We start from the raw sequence: 22515 nt of genomic DNA on the forward strand, positions 1-22515 counted from the left end.
CAAGAAGAGAATAGAAGCTTTCGAAATGTGGTGCTACAGAAGAGTGCTGAAGATTAGATGGGTAGATCACGTAACTAATGAGGAAGTATTGAATAGGATTGGGGAGAAGAGAAGTTTGTGGCACAACTTGACCAGAAGAAGGGATCGGTTGGTAGGATATGTTCTGAGGCATAAAGGGATCACCAATTTAGTATTGGAGGGCAGCGTGGAGGGTAAAAATCGTAGGGGGAGACCAAGAGATGAATACACTAAGCAGATTCAGAAGGATGTAGGTTGCAGTAGGTACTGGGAGATGAAGAAGCTTGCACAGGATAGAGTAGCATGGAGAGCTGCATCAAGCCAGTCTCAGGACTGAAGACCACAACAACAACAACAAGTAACTGTTCTATGGGACTAATACATTGTGGCAGATTTTGTATCTACATTTCATGTTGCAGTGCTACTGAAAGTTTCCATTGGAATGGAACTGCACTGATTCACATATAAACAGAAGCCAATGTGAGAAGAAGAATGAATGAGCTACATGCACACACAGCACTGACTGAACATGGAATTGACTGAATGAATGAGAGAATGAATGAACGATGCTGATAATTCTGTACTATTTCAGAGATAAATTGTTTATTGTTAAATTTATTAAGAAACTACAGTAGTACATGATAAAGGCATTCCGTCAATTTTTATCTAAGTCTTTACATTAAAGTAAAGTCCTTGGTGGACCATAAATAATGGAATACATTGAGGTAACAACTAATTCTGTATTTTAAGTGTGTAGAGGTCAACAAATGAACAAACAAGATTGAAAACATTGCTAAGCATTTGGACACTGTTCTTCTTCAAATATAACTACAGAATACACATACAACAAAAATGCTAAACTTTCATGGCAGTGCACCTTCACAGTCAGGTGACCACACTATCTGAAAGTTTAGCACTGTTTTCAGTCTAATATATGTGCACACTGATCACTCAATGCCTCAACTATGAGCTTATTGAAGGTTGTCATTTGGGATGAGGTGTACTGACTCGTTCCACGTCCTTGTGTATCCAACACAGTTGGACCTATGGAACTCGAAATAAATCAAATCAAATCAAATCAGACAAACACAGAAGTAGAGATGAAGAGAAGAAGGCATGGACTCTGTACAAGCACTATGAAAAGTCTCTGGATATCTGCAAAGTATGAGAAGCATGGAGAAAAATTTCGCAGCGCACTGAATAGCAATGGTGAAGTGCTGTGAAAATTGCTTCAGAGTTTATTTATTTATTTATTTTGATTCAATACAATGAAATAAGATTGCCAATATGGTTAGTAGGAAGTGTTTTTAATTTATAGTTTCTCCAAGGCTGCCAAGAAAAGGAAAGCAACACGCTGAGAAAAATTATACTTTTCAACGATTTTCTCTTTCAGTGGATGAAGGAATATGGTAAAAGCACCGAATTTTTTCCTTGGCTTGAATATTACTGTTTAAATATTTTTATTTATTTTGTAAATAATTCATCACAGAGATTTGGCCATGTTGTTGAGAGTAAATAACGGCATTAGTGAAGAGGATTTCAACTTTACTCTCCATTTTTTTCTTTTTAATAATGCTACCAACTTCTGAAATACTGATTTGAAAAAGTTTTCACAGATGAGAAACATGTTTTTTTAAATGATATTAGAAGCTTTTGCTTTCCCATCTCTTAAAAGCACTATAGAGACGAAGGGGCTTTTCACACAGCTTATGTATTGAGGGGTGGGGGGGTTGGGGGGGGGGATGGGGGGGGGGGGGAGAGAGAGTAAAAGAAAAAACAGATCAAACTGCGAAAAAAATTATCAAATATAACTTGACTGTACTAATTGAGTAACTGTCAAGAAAAATTAATAACTATAATTTGAAGGAAGATGTAATCAGAGTAGATAAGCAGTGAATAAAACAGGTTAAGTGAGGACCATTTTTATAGAACAGAGTGAAGTGTACAGGGAAATTAATAAGAATGAAAGCTTTTGTTGATAGTTATGTAGCAAAAAATGATTTCCCATGAGATGATGGCATTAAGGAAGTTACTGAATTTAAATAAGCTGGTAAGACAAGAATTAGAAATGCAGAATAAGTAGGGGTGGGGAAAATTGTTTTATTTTATGACCAATTTAGGTGTTACTTGTTTACAAGTTTTGGTGTTACTTTGTGCAACAGAGCATACAAAAAATGGCTTGAAGGTAGCACACAAATACAAATACAAAAACCACCAAATATGGTGCTTTAGAAGACGGAAATTTTTCACAACAAAAGTCTTGTATAAGTATTCTTGGACTTCTTGTTGCATCAATTTAGGGAAAAACTTAAAGATTTCAATGATTACCACTGTCACCTCTGTCAGCAGCGTCTGAATGTCTTGGTGGCTGTTGCTATGGTGCTATGGTGGTCTTGTACAGCCCATGGACAACCTTTGATTGGTCAGCAATTAAATCATGCTGCCATAGATGGTGTCAATGCACACTGCCGTGGCAATCCTAGGGGAGCAGTGGCACCACCAGTGCAGCTGCTGACCAGTGTAGAAGTTGACACAATCTACACTGGTGGTGCCACTTTTCCTATAGGAGTGCCACCAGCAAACAATCTGATACCAAAAAATCCAAAAGCCAATTTCAATATAATTTCAATATTCAATAACTATCAGTTACAAATATTAGTAAATGGACATCCTCAGATTTATAACACTTTTATATGGGAAAATGTCAAATTTTATAACATGTTGTAAAAACTGGTTATATTATCTCCAGTGTCGGTTTTGTGAAGTTTTCCTGTCCCTAAGAATAATAAATTCATGGCAAGCAGTTAGATACATTTGAGTAAATGAGGACAAAGAATATGACAATGTTTACAATAATGAAGTTAGGGATAAGAGAACACTGAGTAGGTCTTAATATAAGAGTTGTGAGGTTCCCATCTCATTCCTCCAAAACATAAGTACTTGTCATATTAACAGCTGTATTTATGTCATGAGTTAGTGGAGAATGAAAATGAGGTAGGCTATGTGAGGCAGGATATTCTGTACTTCAAAAAATGTGTAAAATCTGCATATAGAAATATTAATACTGATTATACATTTTTAATTATGGGAACCACAAAATACCTGACACAAGAACCTCTATGGGCCAATGGGTCCCAAACAAAAACAGGAAAGATAATAAGGCAAAATCTTGCAAAAGGAAAAGGAAGAGACACAAAGAAAGGGAGGAGGGAGAAACCTCAGTTGAACTGAAGTAAAATAGTTCCTGAAAAACACATCAAAATTTTTATTGTTGATTTGGTACAGTTTAAGAGGAAGCAAGGTAAAATAAATCAAGATGATTAGCTGTATGGAGCTGTGAGGATGGATAGCAAGTCGTATCCGTGTAGCTCAGATGGCAAGAACATTGCCTGTAGAAGTTAAGGACATGAATTTGAGTCACGGTCGAGCACAGTTTTCATCTGCCAGGAAGATTCTAAAGAGCACACACTCTGCTGCAGAGTAAAAGCCTCATTCTGGAGATAAAAAAAAAAAAAACAATTTAAATTGAAAGATTTGGAGAGAAGAAAATTTATTCAATATTACATGACTCAAGCTCGTGAGAGATCTGGGGTGTTAAGTTGTGGTGCAAATTAAACACAATTTTGTTTTGCTAATTCGAGGTTAAGATATTTAAAAGGTGTGAAAATTCTGTTGGTAAATTATGGGATTTTTTTAATCACTGGCACTAACATAAACTAAGGGGCAAACTGTAGAAAACATATCATACCCACAGAGCATAATAAGGGAGAGTATTCATTGGATATTAGACAATTGAGAGACTGTGTGTATAGACAATTCCATATGACACTGAGTAAAGAGAAGGTTATTGAGATGTGAATGTTATTTATGCAGTAAAAGATAAAATTATCTGTATTTGTGTAAAGGGAAACGTGGTACAAATTTTGATTACAAGAGTCACTTACAGACAAAATATGAGAGGGAACTTTTATGCCAGAAATACTTCCTGTTAGCTGAAGATCCCTTTGTCAAGTGCGACTTCTACATTAATGTTTAAAATTAACCATTTTCACTACAAGCAGGAAAAGGAATGAAAATACTGGACAAAGGCATTCCTGAAATAAATTATGAGTTTCTATCATTTTATCTGTAATACAAACTAGAGCATCCCCTCTACTCCAAAGTCAAAGCCAGTCATTAAAGTGGCACAGTAGCACATTACATGTTTGAGAGTTGTAAGTAGCAGAATATAATAATTTAAATATACAAAAAATCGTTCAGCTTTTCATTGGCAACACTCAGAAATTCACAATTTGTTTTTAGAATGGAAACTCCATATAAAATATCTCACATGCAATGTAAGACAAATTTATATGCAAACTATAAAACTTTTTTATTTTCTTTAGAAGCATTAAATATTTTACTTTTAGATGACTTACCATCCATCACTATTATTAGGTTGTGTTAAAAGATGTGCAACCAGCTGTGGATTTTCCTTCTCTGACCAAATGCCCTATTGGAAAAAAAGAATTTTAATAAAATAGACAAAAATTCTAATGCAATTTCTTGTTATTTATAAAATGAGTGACAAAATTAATAACTATATTCAATTCATGGGACATATTTTATTAATATTTCTGGAAAGGACCTTCTTCTTTGGCTCTTAAGTTTTTCTCAGATTGTAAAAACAGATCTGTCTTACAAAACAATTTGAACTCACAAATGTGTGAAACAGAATTTCAATCCTCATCTGATTTCCCAAAATTAATTACAGAAAATGTTGTCTGGGTTCCTCTGAGACGGGGCAAAAAACCACGGTCAATTTGTCTCCCCTGCCTGAGCTTGTGCCCTGTCTCTAATATCATAAAAAAGTGACTGAGACAAAAATAAAGAAAATAATACTTTACAATAAGTCAATCACCATCTCTCTTTTTTTTCCAGAACTTGGATGCTTTGGGTAATTCATCAGTTCAGCTCCACCATAGTACACTGATTGTTGTTTTATTGGGATTATTACATTGACTTATTTCTATAGTAAATGAATAAATTACCTGGTAATACTGGACTAGTGTCTCATGAGCCCACTTTCTCCTGTGTGAATACCGTTTTGCAGCTGTCTGCAGAAGCATCTCATCATTCCACTGAGCAGTGCTGCAGTCTGCTGTAGCTGACCACCGCAAGAAAGGTCCCATGTACTTGTTGAGCCTAGCCCAGAACAGACAGGCTGGAGCCCATGGAACTGCAATTGTACATAATAAATATCAGAGATAGCTATTAGATTTTGTTCTGTTTCTGTTTATTTTTATCTACTTTATTTGGAAGATGACCTACTCCTCTGTGAAAGATTGTTGATCTAATTAAAATTTCTGTAAAACAGCAGGTAATGTAAGGTTTTTAACTGCAATATTCTAATCCAGGATTCACATTAATTTGAAAGAACTAATAACATATTTTTTTCAGTTGTAATTTTCTAGCTAGTGACTTAATTATAAATCAGAGCTGAAAAAATGTATTCATTATTGGAAACATGAAAATGTATTTGCATTGTCCTGTCCAATATCTGATGTGCTATACTGTATATGTAAGATTTACTGGATCAAATAAATACAGAACAATATACTGCAGAAACTTCTAGAAAGAACTAAAGGGCACAACATAAAGCATACACATGATGTAGTTGCTTTAACAAGACACATGTACTTTATTTTATAACACCAACCAAAGACATAGATATAGTACACAGCAGAGATATTAACATAAACATTTCACTTCAACACTTCCCCTAAATGTTTATCTTGCTAAATGCAGTACTTAACACGATCCAATTAATGATCTTAAATATTTAATTGGACATGTGGCAATGGTTTGGTGAGAATATCTGCAGCTTGCTGATTACCTGGTACATGCTCAATGGCTAGCTGGCCTTCTTGAATCTTCTTACAGATGTAGTGCATGTGAACATTAATATGCTTTGACCTCTTGTGAAATTCAGGATTTTTGGCCAGTTTAATAGCACTTGCATTATCAACTATAAGAACAGGAACACTCTTCAGTGGTGAAATTTCTTTATAGAGCTTAGATAGCCACATTCCTTCTCTTGCCCTTCACTGGCGGCCACATACTCCGACTCTATTGTTGACAATGATAGGCAATGTTGCTGCCTACTAGCCCAGGTAAGTGCTCCTCCACAAAATCTTGCAACCACTCCGCTAGCTGAGCATGGGGTTGCTGGATCACTGGCATAATCAGCATCAGTATATATCTCCAGTTTTTTGTTTGGATGGCTAGCATCATATTTTATACCCAATGACAATGAACCTTTTATATATTTTAGGATTCTTTTTACGACAGACCAGTGATTTTCTCGAGGATTCTCTAAAAAATTTGACACATAGCTCACTGCAAATGCTATATCAGGCCTTGTACCAACAGCTAAATACATAAGACAGCCAACTGCTTCTCGATATGGAGCATTAGTTGGTTTATCACTAGTTAACTCATTTGGCTGCAGATACTGCTCAATTGGAGTTGACACAGGATTTGCCTCTGTCACGTTAAACTGTAGAAGAATATCTTTAGCATAACTTTCTTGATTAATCTCTATTGGTCCATTATCATGACATACAATATTAATATTTAAGAAATATCCTACTGGCTCAACAGTAATTTTAAATTCATCTTGAATTTCCTTTAGGAAAACTTCAATATCCTTCTCCTTACTTGCAGATATTAATCCATCATCAACATACAGAACTACCATCAACCTGGAATCACAGTTTTCTCTATAGAACAATCATGGATCTGCCTTACTTTTTACAAGCCCAAGATTTATTAGAAAGTGCTGGAACCATTGGTTCCAGCACCTTGGAGATTTTTTTAGTCCATATAAACTTCTATGAAGTTTGCATACCTGATCAGTTCCAACACTAAATCCCTCAGGCTGCTTCATATATATATCTCTTCTTTTAAGAAGCTATTCAAAAAAGCAGATTTTACATCGAATTGTGCCAACTGAAGTTGCTCACCTAACAACAGGACTGAACGTTTCATTATAGTCAAAACCTTTTTGTTGACAAAATCACATGACCATTGCCCCTCTCAGAGAGTGAGAGACAGCTCTATGTATGCAGTCTGTTTGTGTGCTTGTCTGTGATTCAGCATCTCCTCTATTTGGTGATCAGCAAGTTATAGTCTCATTCATATATTGTGGAAAATTAATATTTAGATTCACTACCAATATTTGAAAATTTCATATTTATTGCTTAATAATAAATAATACAGCAAACTGCCATTTATCTTGGTCAGTGCAGATCCAAACTGCATGGATAATGAAAAAAAGAACATGTATAATCTAAAACACATATGTTTTTACTGGAATCTGCTGTCAACTTATTTACAAAATAGTACTGAATTATACCAATTTTGTTATCACTTATTTTCAGTTCATTTATGCAAAATGGCATCCAGGTTATTTTCCCTCTTGTAATGTTTCACATTTTCTGGAGAGTAAAACCTTCAGTAGCATCAAGCAAATTTTATCTTTCATACTAGATTAATGCATTTCAGTGCCTTGGTATGCATGATAACTTGTTATTAAATTGCCTCATCCTCATTCACTTTGTCTACTGAATACACTTTTCTCACTATTTCTGTGTCACCTAGCTGATCAAATCCCAATTCATAGGCATTAATATTTAATCATTTGCAGGTGTTTTTGTTATGTCTTCACAACCAGAAATATGTATTCTAAACAAAAGTATTCATTCCAATAAAATTTTAGAGATTTTATTTTTTATTTTTTTAATAATTGGTGATCTATGTATAAATAATTTGCAAGCTGGATAATCCACACCCAGATAAAAGGGAATCTACTGTACATTTATTTTAGAAGGAGAAAAGTTTTTCAATTCCCCCATAAGAATTCTAATTTGTGGCTATTGATGGAATTTAACATCTCATAGATATTGAGATAATAAGACATGGACTTTTTAGCTTAACTTATTTAGACAATTAATATGCAAAACTCACTCATAACTATGGTGAATTACAGGACCTCATCATACATGGGCCAGCAGTGAAGTTTTTTTCTAAAAGGCTAAATAAATATTCTGTCTGATCAACTACAGTGTGAGGTTCCATGAAAAAAATGAGGAAAGGAACAGTTACAGTTAGAGAAAGTAGACTGAAGTTAGTAAAAATGTTGGTACCGTATGTAGCTGTGCTATGGAAGATGCTGTCATGTGCCAGAATGTCCAATATCTCAGAGTCTGTAACACCAGTCTTTGCAGCAGTTATGAGAGACAACGCATGCTCCACCTGCCATGACAGAATATGTCCGTTGACAACAGTCCCTTCAAAAGGTAAAAACTCAGTCTTTCACACTGAATAACAAAACAAAAATAGGCAAGTAGAACAGAATGTTAAAGCAAAAATATATTTTTAACAGCTGTTTGATACTTCTCAAACACTACAGCAAAAAATAATTTAAAAAATTGGGGAAACGGTTGTACACAAATAATAATGTATCACTTTAAGTTTCTTACCATATCTTGCCCAAGAATGTTTTCTATTTCTTCCAGCATTTGATTTATCTGTTTGATGACATCACCTGTCGGAGCAACATTGTGGTCTGTGTGTGACCACCATGATGTCTGCCATGCCAGCACCTTTATACATTGAATACTGTTATAATGGGACAAAATTACACAGTCTTATTCTAAAAGTTAATTTATCAAATAAGCAGATCACAACAAAGTGTTACATCACACACACATACACACACACACACACACACACACACACACACACACACACACACTCCAACATAAATATCTTTTGAACATATGATCAGTAGTAGAAAACACAACTAGGGAGCTACTGATGATGTCCTGAGTGAAACAAAGGATAAATTTCGAAACATAGATACACAGAAGGCAAACCCCTCATTCTAATTGCAATCCATTTTCTTGACATGAACTGCTATGCTTCTCTACAGTTTTTTTTCAGATTTACTTATTTATTTTAAACTAGAACATAACATACACTTTCCATTTCTGACTATCACAATATCAGTTCCTTTTATTGCAGCAAACACAGAAACGAGCTGAAAGCTAAATCACATACGGTTCTAATTTCACACTGTTTTGGCAGTTTTATGCAGCTACAGAAGATATTCTCACTTCATCCAGATGTTTATTACATGAAGGAAGTATTCATCTTCCTACTAGGCTGTATTTATTGGTGAACAAGCATTTATTGGCTTACAATTTGCCGATTTTGACTTCCTGCCATTTTCAAATGGATCTATTTGAAATCCATGTAATACAGCAATTATGTACCTCCAGACAATGCTCTAATTATGTTAACATGGAATTTCAAAAATAGATGTAAATATAAAAATGTACATCAGACAATTTAGCGATGGTATTCTGTTGTCATCCCTCTGTGTACACTGTGTGTAACAGATATGTCATTATTGGAGTAAAAACTGGAATAATCTTAAATGAGAATAAAGTTTGCACTCATCAATAACTAAAATAAATAGTAACAAACATATGGTACTAGACAGGAAACATATAATCCACGAAATATTTCACAGTACTAATTCTCTCTCTTGAATACTTGACACTGACATTACATAATGCAGGAAAATCTTTTCTCTATGATGCCTTCATTTTTTCATGTGTGTTTCTTGTATGTAAAGCATTCCCAGTTTTCTTGCTGCATCAGTTCAGGATAAAATCTTGAGCTTTCAACAATAGCCTCCATCATCATCATCGCCGGGAGCAATTGACTGTCTTCACTGCTGCTGTGGTGGCCTTACACAGCCTGTTGATGGCTTCTCATTGGTTGGCTTCTGATTAGTCGGTGATTACGTACTGCTGTCACAATTGCACATTTTATGTTAAAAATACGGTTTGATGAAACAAAAATTATGTTCTATGCCTCCACATACTGGGATTCTGTTAATATGGGGGCTGTTGAGATAAGAATAAGTGAGAAGAACTTAACCGATTTTTCTAGTTCTCTATTTTTAATATGCCAATGGTGTTCTGCACAGTGGTACAAATGGTCTGACCTATATAACTGCTTCCACACTCACAGTGGATATTATAAATTCCAGGGATGCTGAGGCCAAGACTGTCCTTAACAGGGCGCATCATCTCCTTAATTTTCTTAGGAGTCACTAGGACGAAAAATCAGTCTTATGCCCCATCTACCTGGGACTCATCTTATTTCACTGGGTATAGCACCACAATCAGTGGTTCATCCTGTGAGTGTGCAGCATTTTCATGTTTCGTTTTCTTTGAGAATATTGCCTTTATATCACGTGCACCATAGGCATTCTTTCAGAACATGTACTTCAGACAGTTAATATCAGACTTCAAGCAAGTAGTCCTCATCAGAAACAGTCTTTGCTATATATACCAATGTGTTCAAAACAGCTCTCTTCTGAACAGGAGGTTGGAAACTCTGTGTATTAAGATTTAAATTGGTATGTGTCAGCTTGCGATACACTTAGTGGCCGAGATGCCTGTCCATCTGTCATTGTACTAAAACGTCTAAGAATGCCCACCTTCCCTCCTTCTCCATCTTGGCAGTGAACTGAATGTTCGGATGTATGCTGTTCATCTGTTCCATGACTTGTTCGAAAGCTACTGCATTGTGTGGCCAGGCCATAAACGTATCGTCAACATAATGATAAAATAAGGATGAATGCACATTCCTCAAAACTTTGCATAAAAAGTTAGCCAATGTTGGAGACAATGGAGAGCCCACTGCCATACTGTCCGGTATTTCATAAAACTTACTACCATACAAGAAGTAGGTGGTCATCATCACATGCCAGAACAACTTTATAGTTAGTGTCCTCCACAGGAACTTTTGGGAACAGCAATACCACATCCAGACTGACTAAAATGTCAACACTGTTTGATGAAACAAAATAAGAATGAGTGAGAAGAAATTTAACTGTGATAGCAGATATTATCTGAGTGGTGCATGGAAACAAGTATTCAATGCAGAGAAGCAGGAGAGACATTTCTTGCAGTGTTTACATTCCCAGGTAAGTGGTGGTGACACCAACGGAAACACTGACACTGTCTGTGACAGCAGTACATAATTGCCGACCAATCATAAGCCGACCAATCATAAGCTGTCCACGGGCTATATAAGGCCACCACAGCAGCGGTGAAGGCAATCAGTTGTTCCTGATTATGATGATGGAGGCTATTGCTGAAAGCTTAGGATTTTATCCTGAACTGATGCAGCAACAAAACTGAGAATGTTTCACGTATAAGTGCTATCACAAAAGACTTCATTATCACTTATGTTTCTTGTGTCCAGACATTTGGTTCACTAAGACAGAATTAAATAAACAGTCAATTTTAATTTTTCTCAGACAGTCTTTTCCTCATCATTTTTGATGAAAATTTAATACTTGGAAAGAGTCCAAAAATCAGTTTCAGAAATAACACTGGAAACCAATATCTACCACTGTCCTTACAAATAAAACATAGTATTAAGACAACTATTCACCCTCTTCCCCCTATTTCTATTCCAGTTTTAACTTAAAGTATGTCACTCACCTTTACGTACAGTGGCAATGTGCAGCTCTGCACTGATGAACGAACACAGTCATGTACACGGCTATTGACACTATGGTTATATTGCATAACAGATGCCATCAGGATAGCTTCTGCTTCTTCTTTTCCCAAATCAGGCATCTAGAACGAATGTTTCATATCTTTCAGTTAGTCATAATGTCATCATGTCCTACACAAGAACTAAAATTAACAAATATATTAACACTAGCTGAAGCTTCTTTTGTTGTATGAAAGATCTGAGTGTCTAAACATAACACTGATTTTAACAAAGAGATAGATGGGCTGGCCAGTACTTACCTCAGCTCAGTACAGCTGATAGATACACAAAAACAGAACCAAAAATTTACATTCCTAGCTTTCGGAACAAATGTTCCTTCATCATGGAGGAGAGATGGGAAAGAAAGGGAAGAAGGGAAAGTGGATTCAGTTATTCACAACCCAGGTTATGAAGCAACAGGGAAAGGAAAACAGGGAGGGTAGCAAGAATGGTGGCATGGTTGTCAGAGGGAAGCCAAAGATATTCTACTGTACGTACTGTGCCAGCTTCAAACCAAAGAGGATGCATACAGAAGTAAAGAGGTATATAGTATAAAGATAAACACAACTATGTAGGATGAATGGCTAAAGAGGAAAGGGACGAATCCCTCAACAATTACACCAATAACCTGACCAGTGCTTTCCTCTCCCGCAACTATCCTGCAGACCTTGTCCACAAACAGATCTCCTGAGCAATACATTCCTCCCCGTCCAACAACAATGTTCCTACACCCAGACTACACAGAAGCATCCCCCTTGTCACCCAATATTATCCTGGCCTCGAATACATCAACAAATTACTCCGCCAGGGATATGACTTTCTCAAGTCAACCCCTGAAATGAGATCATCCCTTGACAAAATTCTCCCCACACCACCCAGAGTTGCCTTCCATTGCCCCCTAACCTCCGTAACATCCTTGTCAAACCCTACAGTATTCCCAGACTACCTTCTCTACCCAGCGGTTCCTACCCCTGTAACCAACCCCGCTGCAAAACCTGCCCCATGCATCCCCCCACAACCACCTACTCCAGCCCCGCTACTGGTAAAACATACACAATTCAAGGCAGGGCCACGTGTGAAACCACACATGTCATTTATCAGCTGACATGCCTGCACTGCACAGCCTTTTACATCGGTATGACAACAACTAAACTGGCTGAGCGCATTAACGGACACAGATGAACTGTCTGCCTAGGAGATATCCAATACCCAGTAGCAGAGCATGCCCTCCAGCATAATTCTAGGGACCTAGGAACCTGCTACACCGTATGTGCCATTTGGCTTCTCCCACACAACTCAGTCCTTCTGAACTGCGGAAATAGGAACTTGCAGTCCAACACATCCTTTTATCCCGCCATCCCCTTGGACTGAAACTACGTTAAACAACCTCACTCCCATTTACTCTTCTCCTCTTTCCCTTTCCTCTTTAGCCATTCATGCATCTTTTCATCCTACATAGTTGTGTTTGTCTTTATACTATATACCTCTTTACTTCTGTATGCATCCTCTTTGGTTTGAAGCTGGCACAGTACTTACAGTAGAATATCTTTGGCTTCCCTCTGACAACCATGCCACCATCCTTGCTATCCTCCCTGTTTTCCTTTCCCTGTTGCTTCATAACCTGGTTGTGAGTAACTGAATCCACTTTCCCTTCTTCCCTTTCTTTCCCCTCTCTCCTCTCTGATGAAGGAACATTTGTTCCAAAAGCTAGGAACGTAAATTTTCAGTTTTGTTTTTTGTGTATCTATCGGCTGTACTGAGCTGAGGTAAGTACTGGCCAGCCCCTCTATCTCTTTGTTAGTATTTGTTTCACATCTTTATATGAGATTTTCCATTAATCATTTCATAACACTGATTTAACATACAAAACCATGGAGACAAATATCTGCTTGCAGAACTGTTAAACTACAGAAAACATATGGTCACTGAATAGAATGTTCTTTTGAAATGGTAGGTTGGAGATTGCGGATCTGAGAGTGAAGATGTTGCATGAAGTCCGAGACTCCACTAATACTGTCTGATGTGTTAGTTAAAGAACTCACCTGGTGGTCAAAGTATTTGTTGATACACTAATTCAGCCATTATTGCATTGAGATTTTTCTTGAAAGCTGTCCAGAGGCCTAATAGGACAATAGGGAGCCTGTCAGTCCAATGCTCTGTGGCATGACATCTGAGTGAGGCCTTTTATTGTCAGTGGAGCCGTTCCATAAGACCAATAGCAGTACGGCATTATGCACAGTTTCGAACCAGGCAATGCTGACAGTGCTTTAAAGAGGTAGTAAGATTCAAATTGTTTGCCCTGATTAGTATTGATGCAGAGGGGAATTCTGAAGTGTGGGATACACTCACGAAAGTAGGTCATGGCTACAACTGGTGCCATTAAGCATTTCAGGCCAATGAGAGAAACTGTCGGTCTCTATAAGGCAGTATTGATATCCTACTGACAGTGGTAAAGGTGTTGAGGTGTCAAGTTATTTTGTTGTGCTGACAAGTATTGCACTGGCAAGCAAATGCCCTGCAGTCTTTCTTGACTTTTGGCGAAACAAATGCCTTCTTCCCAAGTCATACAGTAGCCCTTACTTCTAGAAGGGTGAGGCTGTGAAGGAAGGAAATTACATGTTTGTGAAAATCTGCCTTCATGAAAGGTTGCACTTATTGCATTGGCTTGTTACAACATAGTGCTACATTTGAGCTTAGTATTCAAGAACATTAGAGTTGTATGCCAGACAATGTTTCAAGGCATTCTTTCAGTTTGTTGTCTCTTCCCTGTGCACTGGCAAGTGCTAGCAAGTCAGGTTCTTTCATGATGGTATCAATGCAAGATATTGCATTGTTGGACTGTTCTGCTCACCATCAACATTGTGAATATCCATAGTAAATTGTGCAGTACTGCAATTGGCGCAGTTATGCTTTGTCTGGCTTCTGACAGAAAGTGAAGACAAGTGCTTGTAATCTGTGAGAAGTGTAAAATGACTGTTTGAAATATGCCTAAACTTTTTGATTGACATGCCACAGAGCTCGCCTATCATATGTTTGCCAATTTGCTTGTGAAGCTAACAGTATTTTGATGAAAAATTCCAGAAATTTGCCAGACATGTTGCACACATTGTATAACACAACTCCAATGATGAAGAGTCCACAATAACTGTAAGAGGTAAATCAGAAAAAGGATAAGCTAACAATAAACCATCGTAATAGTAGCTTTCAATCTGGCCAAGGGTGCTTTATTTTCATTAATCCACTGTAGAATGTCTCAAGGTTTCGGTGAAATTTTTTGCATTTGGCTGTTGATAAATTTCTTCAATCCCAAGAATTGGTGTAATTCTCATATTGTGGTGGGATGGAGAGCTGAGAAATAGCTTCCACTCTGCCTTGAGGTAGTGTAGTGTTTCGAGAATTTCCGCACAAATTCTAGAACCGCTTGGCCTTCCACCATCTCAGACATACAATATTTTAGACATGATTGGGAGAAAGGAACCCTACCTACTGCACGTCATGTGTCTGTGTCTGCAGGTGTGAAATCAGTAGTGAGCAAAAGGTCAATGCAGTGGATGAATGGCACCGACAAGTACTTGGAAGTTGTAGTGAAAGCACACAGAAGAACCAAGGAACCTCTGTATTATTCTCTGCTGTTTATAATTGTGGCTACTGTTAGTGACAAAAGAACAATTGAGATTTAGAATTGTGAAAAAAACTCTTATCTTGGGCTTGCTGGAGGCAAGACGTATTTCACAATATGTTTGTAGTAGAGACATGGTTGTTAAGCCAACTACTTCCTAAATGGACTTAAATCTGTTTCTAATGTGAGACTATATGAGTTACTTACAAGAAGTTAAGTGTGAATTTTGCTTCTTTATGAAGCTCAAATATACCCATAGCTACTGAAAAGTATTCTTCAGGTACCGAATTAATTTGCAAGTGGTGAGAGAGTCTTTAAGGTTCCTGTAACTAGCATCATTCTTCGGAGAAGAAGTTTATAGAGATTCCAGAAACTGGCTATACAGAGAAGAAGATCAGCTGTATACACCAAGTAAGTCGACTCGTATAAGTGGGAAGTTTGCACATACACTTCACACACTCTTAGTCATCAAAAACATTAGAACGTGGCAACCGGTATGAAAGAACTGAAGAAAACAGGAATTTTGAGACGAAAAAGAGAGAAAAAGCTACTGAGTGTTGCCATAGCAACCTAGCATAACACGATAAGAAAACCATTAAGAGAAACTGGTTTATGCTGGATTATCTGCAGGAGAAAATTTATAAAGGCAAGTAAGGGAGAAAGCGCAAGAAAGTCACAACATGAAAAACCGGAGAGGAGATCTCAACGTATTAGACTAAGAAGAGATACACCTAAAACAATACGACTAAGAAGATCTGGTGTGAAGAGTATACAGTTCTCAGATGCATCGCGGGGATGCAGACATGGAAACGAGCCTACATCCGACGCTGCCAGCACCAGCTGCTGTTCACCGGTGCTGACCTGCTGTCACATCCGCTCACCTACGTTGTGAGAATTCTATGCTGGGTGGGCACAAAGCAGAACTTTAGCATCTTAGCAAGAACAAACTATTTAATGAACTTTATTAATGTAGCTATTATACTTAAAGTTAATTTTTAAATGGTCACAAGGTCTAAAGTTTGTAAAATTATGGATCAAATTGAAGAGACATCAGAACCAGCCATAGCTATGAGAATTACTAAAGAAGGGCCTGACTGGTCTGAGTTAGTAAATCCAATCAAAACTCAAATTGCTGCTCTAAGTAAGGAACTAAATGCAACTCTAAGAAAAGAATTAAGCTTAGTACAGTCTAGTTTAAATGCTCAGAATGAAACTTTAGAGCAAAGAATCTGGTAATCTATGCGAAGGCATGGATGCTTTAAAGACTGAATTTGACACCTTCAATAGTAAAGTACAGGATTTCAAATTTGACTTAAAGAAAGAATTAACCAATTCCTTGGACATTCATGTAAATCAACTGTTCACTGACTTTAGTCAGAAACATAATGATCAATTACAAGATTCAGCAAAAACGTTAGAATGTGAGACTGAGGACAGATGCAATAATGTAGAATCAGAAATCAATGAAAAATTAGGATCTTTCAAAAATGTGTGTAACTTTAAATTTAATGCTGTAAAGCAGGGACTGAGTACTTTCAAAGAAAGTGTACATAAGCAGAGTGAGTTAATGTCTGTCATTCAATCACAAATTACAGGTGTTAATACATGAGTAGACAATATGGAAAGGAAATTCAAAGAGCAATTAGCGAACCTCAACATCATAAATCTCCGACATTATAAATGTAACTGGTTTGGAGGAACAGGTGGAGGAAATGATAGACCAAAAAGTTGCAGCGAGAGTAACATCTGGGAATGTACCTCCTATCTTCAGACCTTAGTGATACTAAGCAGGATTTAGATGACCAGTGGAAAGAATTCAAGCTTATTCAAGACGAAGTAGAAAATGTTGTGTTAACTAGTGAAGTAGTGACTGATTTGCAGTGGGGAGACTTTCAAAGGAAATTTAAAGAGAAATACTGGTCTGCCAGTGCACAAGTAAAATTAATATCAGATCCATGTGACCCAGGTGGGGTCATATGTCCCCCAGGGACATTAACATTCTGAGTTAATGGGCGGAGGGACAACTGTCAGATCCAGAGTTGTTTTTGGTGCTCCTTCCATAATAGTTTTGCTGCACCAAATTCCTATCAAACTATTCTGTTATATATCCCCCAGGGACGTTAACATTCTGAGTTAACAGGCAGAGAGACGACCATTGGATCCTTTTCAGTGTTTCTTCCAAAATAGTTGTCCTGCACCGAATTCCTTTAAAATCTTAAACTATACTGTCATCTATTCCTAAAATCTTAAACTATCCTGTAATCTTATATCTCAGAAAAACAGATATGACAGTCAAATAAAAAACAATCCTAGAGAATCACAGGTAAAAAGTGATATTTAGATAAAGTGAACTGAATGGAATATTATGTTTGTAGAAAATATAACATTGTGTGACTAGTTGAACAACTAATATACCATAGTCTATAGATTTTCTATTTTGAACAGAATATTTTTTACCTTTCATGAGATGTGATGTAGAAGGGAGGGTTTATATCAGTTCTGAAAGGAGTGGTTATTGTGGATAAAAGCATGATTTACGAGAACTCACAAATCATGACTAACACAACACACTCATCACACCTTTCAAACAACCCTCACAAACAAGTGTGTCTGATTCTTCACCACTTGCTTGTTTCCATAGGGCTGCTAAGATTTCCTTTGGGGACCTCAAGGGTGAAGGTGGGAATGTCCATTCTGTAGGAGACAATTTAACACCAAACCTCCTCCGGCATCTCACTCAAGTACCTGTGAGGTAAGGATCCTGGGGAAGGGGGGTGGGAAGTGTTTCCTGTCTTTGGGGCTATCTTCTTTCTCTTCTTCAATCTTAGCAACCATTTCTATTTATTTCATTTCTTACTTCTCATTTGAGGACCTATCTATTTTTTCCCTCTTTCCATAGTCACATACTTCTATCGCAGAAGTCCTTCCTGCTTTCTGTGGTTTCTAATAACCTACATCCTATCTTTCAATAAGAAAGCTGAAGAATCAGACTACACAAACACACATCCACATACACACAAGAATACCCGTATACACAAACACTGAAATTACAGGCTAGAAACCTGTTGTGATGCGAGAACCGCCAGGTGTTGTAGGGGAAACACACACACACACACACACACACACAAAACCATCATACATATACATAAGTATCTAAAAACTAAGATGATTCTTCATCGAGTATACATAAGAAGGAGGCGTGGGCGAAGGAAAAAATGCAAGCAAGCAAGAGTGAAATTGGTAATGGTAGTCATCTAAGAAAGTCAGTATAATAAATGCTCTGATTAAGTGACGAATTGTACGATAGTGGGACTCGAATAGCCTAAGTAAGCATGTTATCTACTGAATAATGTATATAGACGTGGTATCTACTGAATAATGTATATAGACGTGGTATCTACTGGAAGTATAGAAGTTGATAAGAGGAGGACTCTAGGGATTAGATGAAGTATTAAGAAGTATATGCAAAGTGTAGAGTAGATTTGTAATTTTACCAGAATATACTGAATTATAGTATACATGGGAATGTATACTGGGGTAACGAACCATGAGGTCTACTCAGATAAGATAAGGGGGGCATAATCAGCATTTGCCAAGTATATGGGGCAGGCGTACCTACTTGGAGATAGGACGACCTGTGGCCTGAAAGAATAGGAGTGTTTTATAAAGGGGCATACCTACCAAAAAATGGAAAGAGGAAATGCTCTCGTATGGTCAACCCACAGGCAAGGTATAGGTACTGATCCTAGGGTAAAGGGACAGTACTGTGACAAAAGTCACAAAACTTTGTAGGGATTATTCTGAAAAGTATGAACTCTAGGCACAATGAGCATTATTAGGTTTTATGTAAGTTCATGAGTGACAAAAAGAACGCTTTCATTTTGCCCAGAGTTCTCCCAAAGTACAACAGATAATGAAGCTAGTACATACTAAAGAAAAGATGGTACAAAGGATAGAAATAATAGAATACTCTAATGTCATGAACACCTGCAGTTTATGATTGGAAATAAGGAAAGGGTCCTCACAATTCTTAAATGTTATAAAAGATGACTAAAAACATGAGAAAATGTTCAGGTCTTAATGTCAAGGTGAAATAAAAACAGAATAAAGGAACGCTCAGCTAGATTGTTCGAGAGAGAAACAAGACTGCTGATGAAGTGAAACATGTATGTAGAAACATGTATGAGAAAAGTATATTGTTATGATATGAAATGTTGTTATGAGTGATGTTATGTACATAATGATTAGGTATAAAATATTGCGTGTCCAATCTGAGGGAGGGGGATAAGTAGTGTTTCGAGAATTTCCACGTAAATTCTAGAATCACACGGCCTTCTACCATCTCAAACACATGATATTTTGGATGTGAGTGGGAGAAAGGAACCCTGTCTACTGCACGTCATATGTCTGTGTCTGCAGGTGTGGAATCAGTCATGAGCAAAAGGTCAAAGTGGCGGTTGAACAGCACCGACAAGTACTTGTCGGACGATCCATGGAAGTTATGGTGAAAGCACACGGAAGAACCAAGGAACTTCTGTGTTATTCTATGCCATTTGTAATTGTGACTATTGTTAGTGACAAAAGAACAACTGAGTTTTAGAATTGTGAAAAAACTCTTATCTTGGGTTTGCTGGAGGCAAGGCATATTTTACGATATGTTTGTAGTAGAGACATGATTGTTAAGTCAACTGTTTTCTAAATGGACTTAAATCTGTTTCTAATGTGAGACGATATGAGTTACTTACAACAAGTTAAATTTTATGTGTGAAGCGTGAATTTTGATTCTTTATGAAGTTCAAATATATCCATAGCTACTAAAAAGTATTCTTCAAGTACCGAATTATTTTGCAAGTGGTGAGAGAGACTTTAAGGTTCCTGTAACTAGCATCATTCTTCGGAGAAGAAGTTTATAGAGATTCCAGAAACCAGCTATCCAGAAAAGAATATCGGCTGTATACACCAAGTAAGTCGACTCATATAAGTGGAAAGTTTGCACATAACAATTCACATACTCGTAGTCGTCAAAAACATTAGAGTAACAGGATTCCTTGTGCATTGATAAGGTACCCTGAGAATTTTACTTCCATCACTTCAAAGACATATTTTTGTGGGTTAATCACTAAACCATGTTTTCACATTCTAGTGAACAGCTCCTGTATACCTGGTAAGTACTCTGCCTTGTTGGATGACATTACAAGTAAGTCACCAATGGAGATGTAACAAAACTCTTTAGTCAATTCACCCACGATGCACTTGAAAGTCCAGGCAGCACTCTAAAATCCTAATGGTATTTGCACAAATTTGCTAAGTCTGAATCGAGTGTAAACAATGATTTTGAGTATATATTCTGCTGCAGTTGGTGTATGATGAAAAAGGACAGACAAGGTCAATCATGCAGAAAATAATCTTACCATGAATATGCACAGCAATGTTGTCAACATGTGACAGAGGGCAATGATCGGCATTCATTCTGGCATTAAACTTACAACAGTTGACACTTGTGTGCCCACTGTTATTCTTCTTAGGGACTACATGGAGTGTAGAGACACATCTACTAGTTTAAGGGAAACTGATCCCTGCTCCAACAAACCAGTATAGCACATCAACAACAATGAATCTCCATATGAATTCATGTGGAAGAGTGAAGTTTAGATGTATGTTGATGCAGCTGTAAGTATTGATCGAATATTCATTCACAGTAGACAAGTAATTGCTATTGTTATTTCAATGGGGAAGATAAGAAGAAGGGTAAACTGAGAAATCAGCACCATCAATGAGAAATTGTAGCTTGGTAGAGTTCTCTGTTATAAGCAATTGACAGCTGGCCATTTTGAAATCAGTCACCATCACTATTGATGCCTGGTGACATTTCCCTTGTCACAGGGTGGTCATCACTGCCAAGATGCAATTCCAAATTTTTTGTGGTAGCAGTAGATATTCTCTGCAATGGGAGAATGTCTGTTCCTGTTGGAAGTCACTGTTGTGACTCATGTGTGGTGCACCACATTTGTAAGGGCACAAATTGCTTATGAAGTTCAGTTACTTGTGCTTGCAGAAAAGTATCTGTTCCAACAGAGACAGTTGTGATATATGTTGGTGGATACATCTTGACTATTTGGTCAGCAGATTGAGTGAGAGTGTCGAGGTCACCAGTGAAAACTGTGAGTATTTTCTGTGCATGCACAGGTAAGCATGACAGCCATACACTCCACAGAATATCATTGTTAATGGTGTTGCCTGCAAGTGCATGAAGACAACAAAGTAGTTGAGATGGTGTGTGGTTGCAGAGTCCTTCAGTACAGAGCAGTTTTTCAAGTTGCTTACTTTCTGACTGTGACAAGCATAGAAAAAGTTCTTGGCCGCAAAGGTAGGTTGTCTTGAACTTCCATAGCCATTTTCTTGTTAAGTGAAACTACTACATTTAGTTTCATCTGAGATAATGTGGGCCAAGACAAATTGGCTCACAACTTGGGCAAACCATAATACCAGATTATCCAACAAGAGAGCAGGACTTTCACGAAAATGAGACTAAGGATCACTTTGCTGCTGGTAAGCCAGTGCTTGCAGGATTCTGTATGTTTGTCATGGTAGACATTGATTAAGTGATGCAGCTCTTCATGAATGGTTGTACATCTGCATCTACAACTACATCTGCAAACCCCCGTGAGGTGCATAGCAGACAGTACATCCCATTGTAGCAGTTATTAGAGTTTCTTCCTGCTCCATTCACATATGGAGTGCAGGAAGAATGATTGATTGAATGCCTCTGTGCATGCAGTAATTGTTATAATCTTACCCTCGCGATGCCTATGTGAGTGATGTGTAGTGGGTTGTAGTATATTCCTTGAGTGATCATTTAAAGCCACTTCTTGACACTTTGTTAACAAACTTTCTCAGGATAATTTACATCTATCTTCAAGAGTCTTTAAGTTCAGTTTGTTCAGTATCTCTGTTACACTCTCCTACAGATTAAACAAACCTGTGAGGATTTGTGCTGCCCTTCTCTGTATATGTTCAATACCCCCTATTAGTCCTGTCTGGTAAAGATCCCTCACACTTCAACAATATTCTAAAAATGGTTGCATGAGTGATTTGTAAGCAATTTCTTTTGTTGAATGATTGCACTTCCACAGTATTCTAACAGTAAACTGAAATCTACCACTTGCTTTATCCATGACTGAACCTATGTGATCATTACATTTCCTATCCCTACTAAGTGTTACACTTAGGTATTTGAATGAGATGGCAAATTACAA

General features: G+C 37.3%; 1 protein-coding gene across 1 annotated transcript in view; it reads right to left on the reverse strand.

The window, feature by feature from the left end:
* Nucleotides 1-22515, reverse strand: part of LOC126092028 (NACHT domain- and WD repeat-containing protein 1) — a 621846-nt gene that overhangs the window by 62713 nt on the left and 536618 nt on the right. Inside the window, exons 15-19 of the mRNA XM_049907424.1 lie at nucleotides 11586-11723; nucleotides 8541-8663; nucleotides 8205-8313; nucleotides 5049-5236; nucleotides 4437-4510 (exon numbers count right to left, since the gene is read on the reverse strand). Of these exons, the coding sequence (XP_049763381.1) occupies nucleotides 4437-4510; nucleotides 5049-5236; nucleotides 8205-8313; nucleotides 8541-8663; nucleotides 11586-11723 (632 nt within the window). The remainder of the gene's footprint in view (nucleotides 1-4436; nucleotides 4511-5048; nucleotides 5237-8204; nucleotides 8314-8540; nucleotides 8664-11585; nucleotides 11724-22515) is intronic.

The sequence above is a fragment of the Schistocerca cancellata genome, chromosome 7 (assembly GCF_023864275.1).
Source record: "Schistocerca cancellata isolate TAMUIC-IGC-003103 chromosome 7, iqSchCanc2.1, whole genome shotgun sequence".
NCBI classification, from domain to species: Eukaryota; Metazoa; Arthropoda; class Insecta; order Orthoptera; family Acrididae; genus Schistocerca; species Schistocerca cancellata.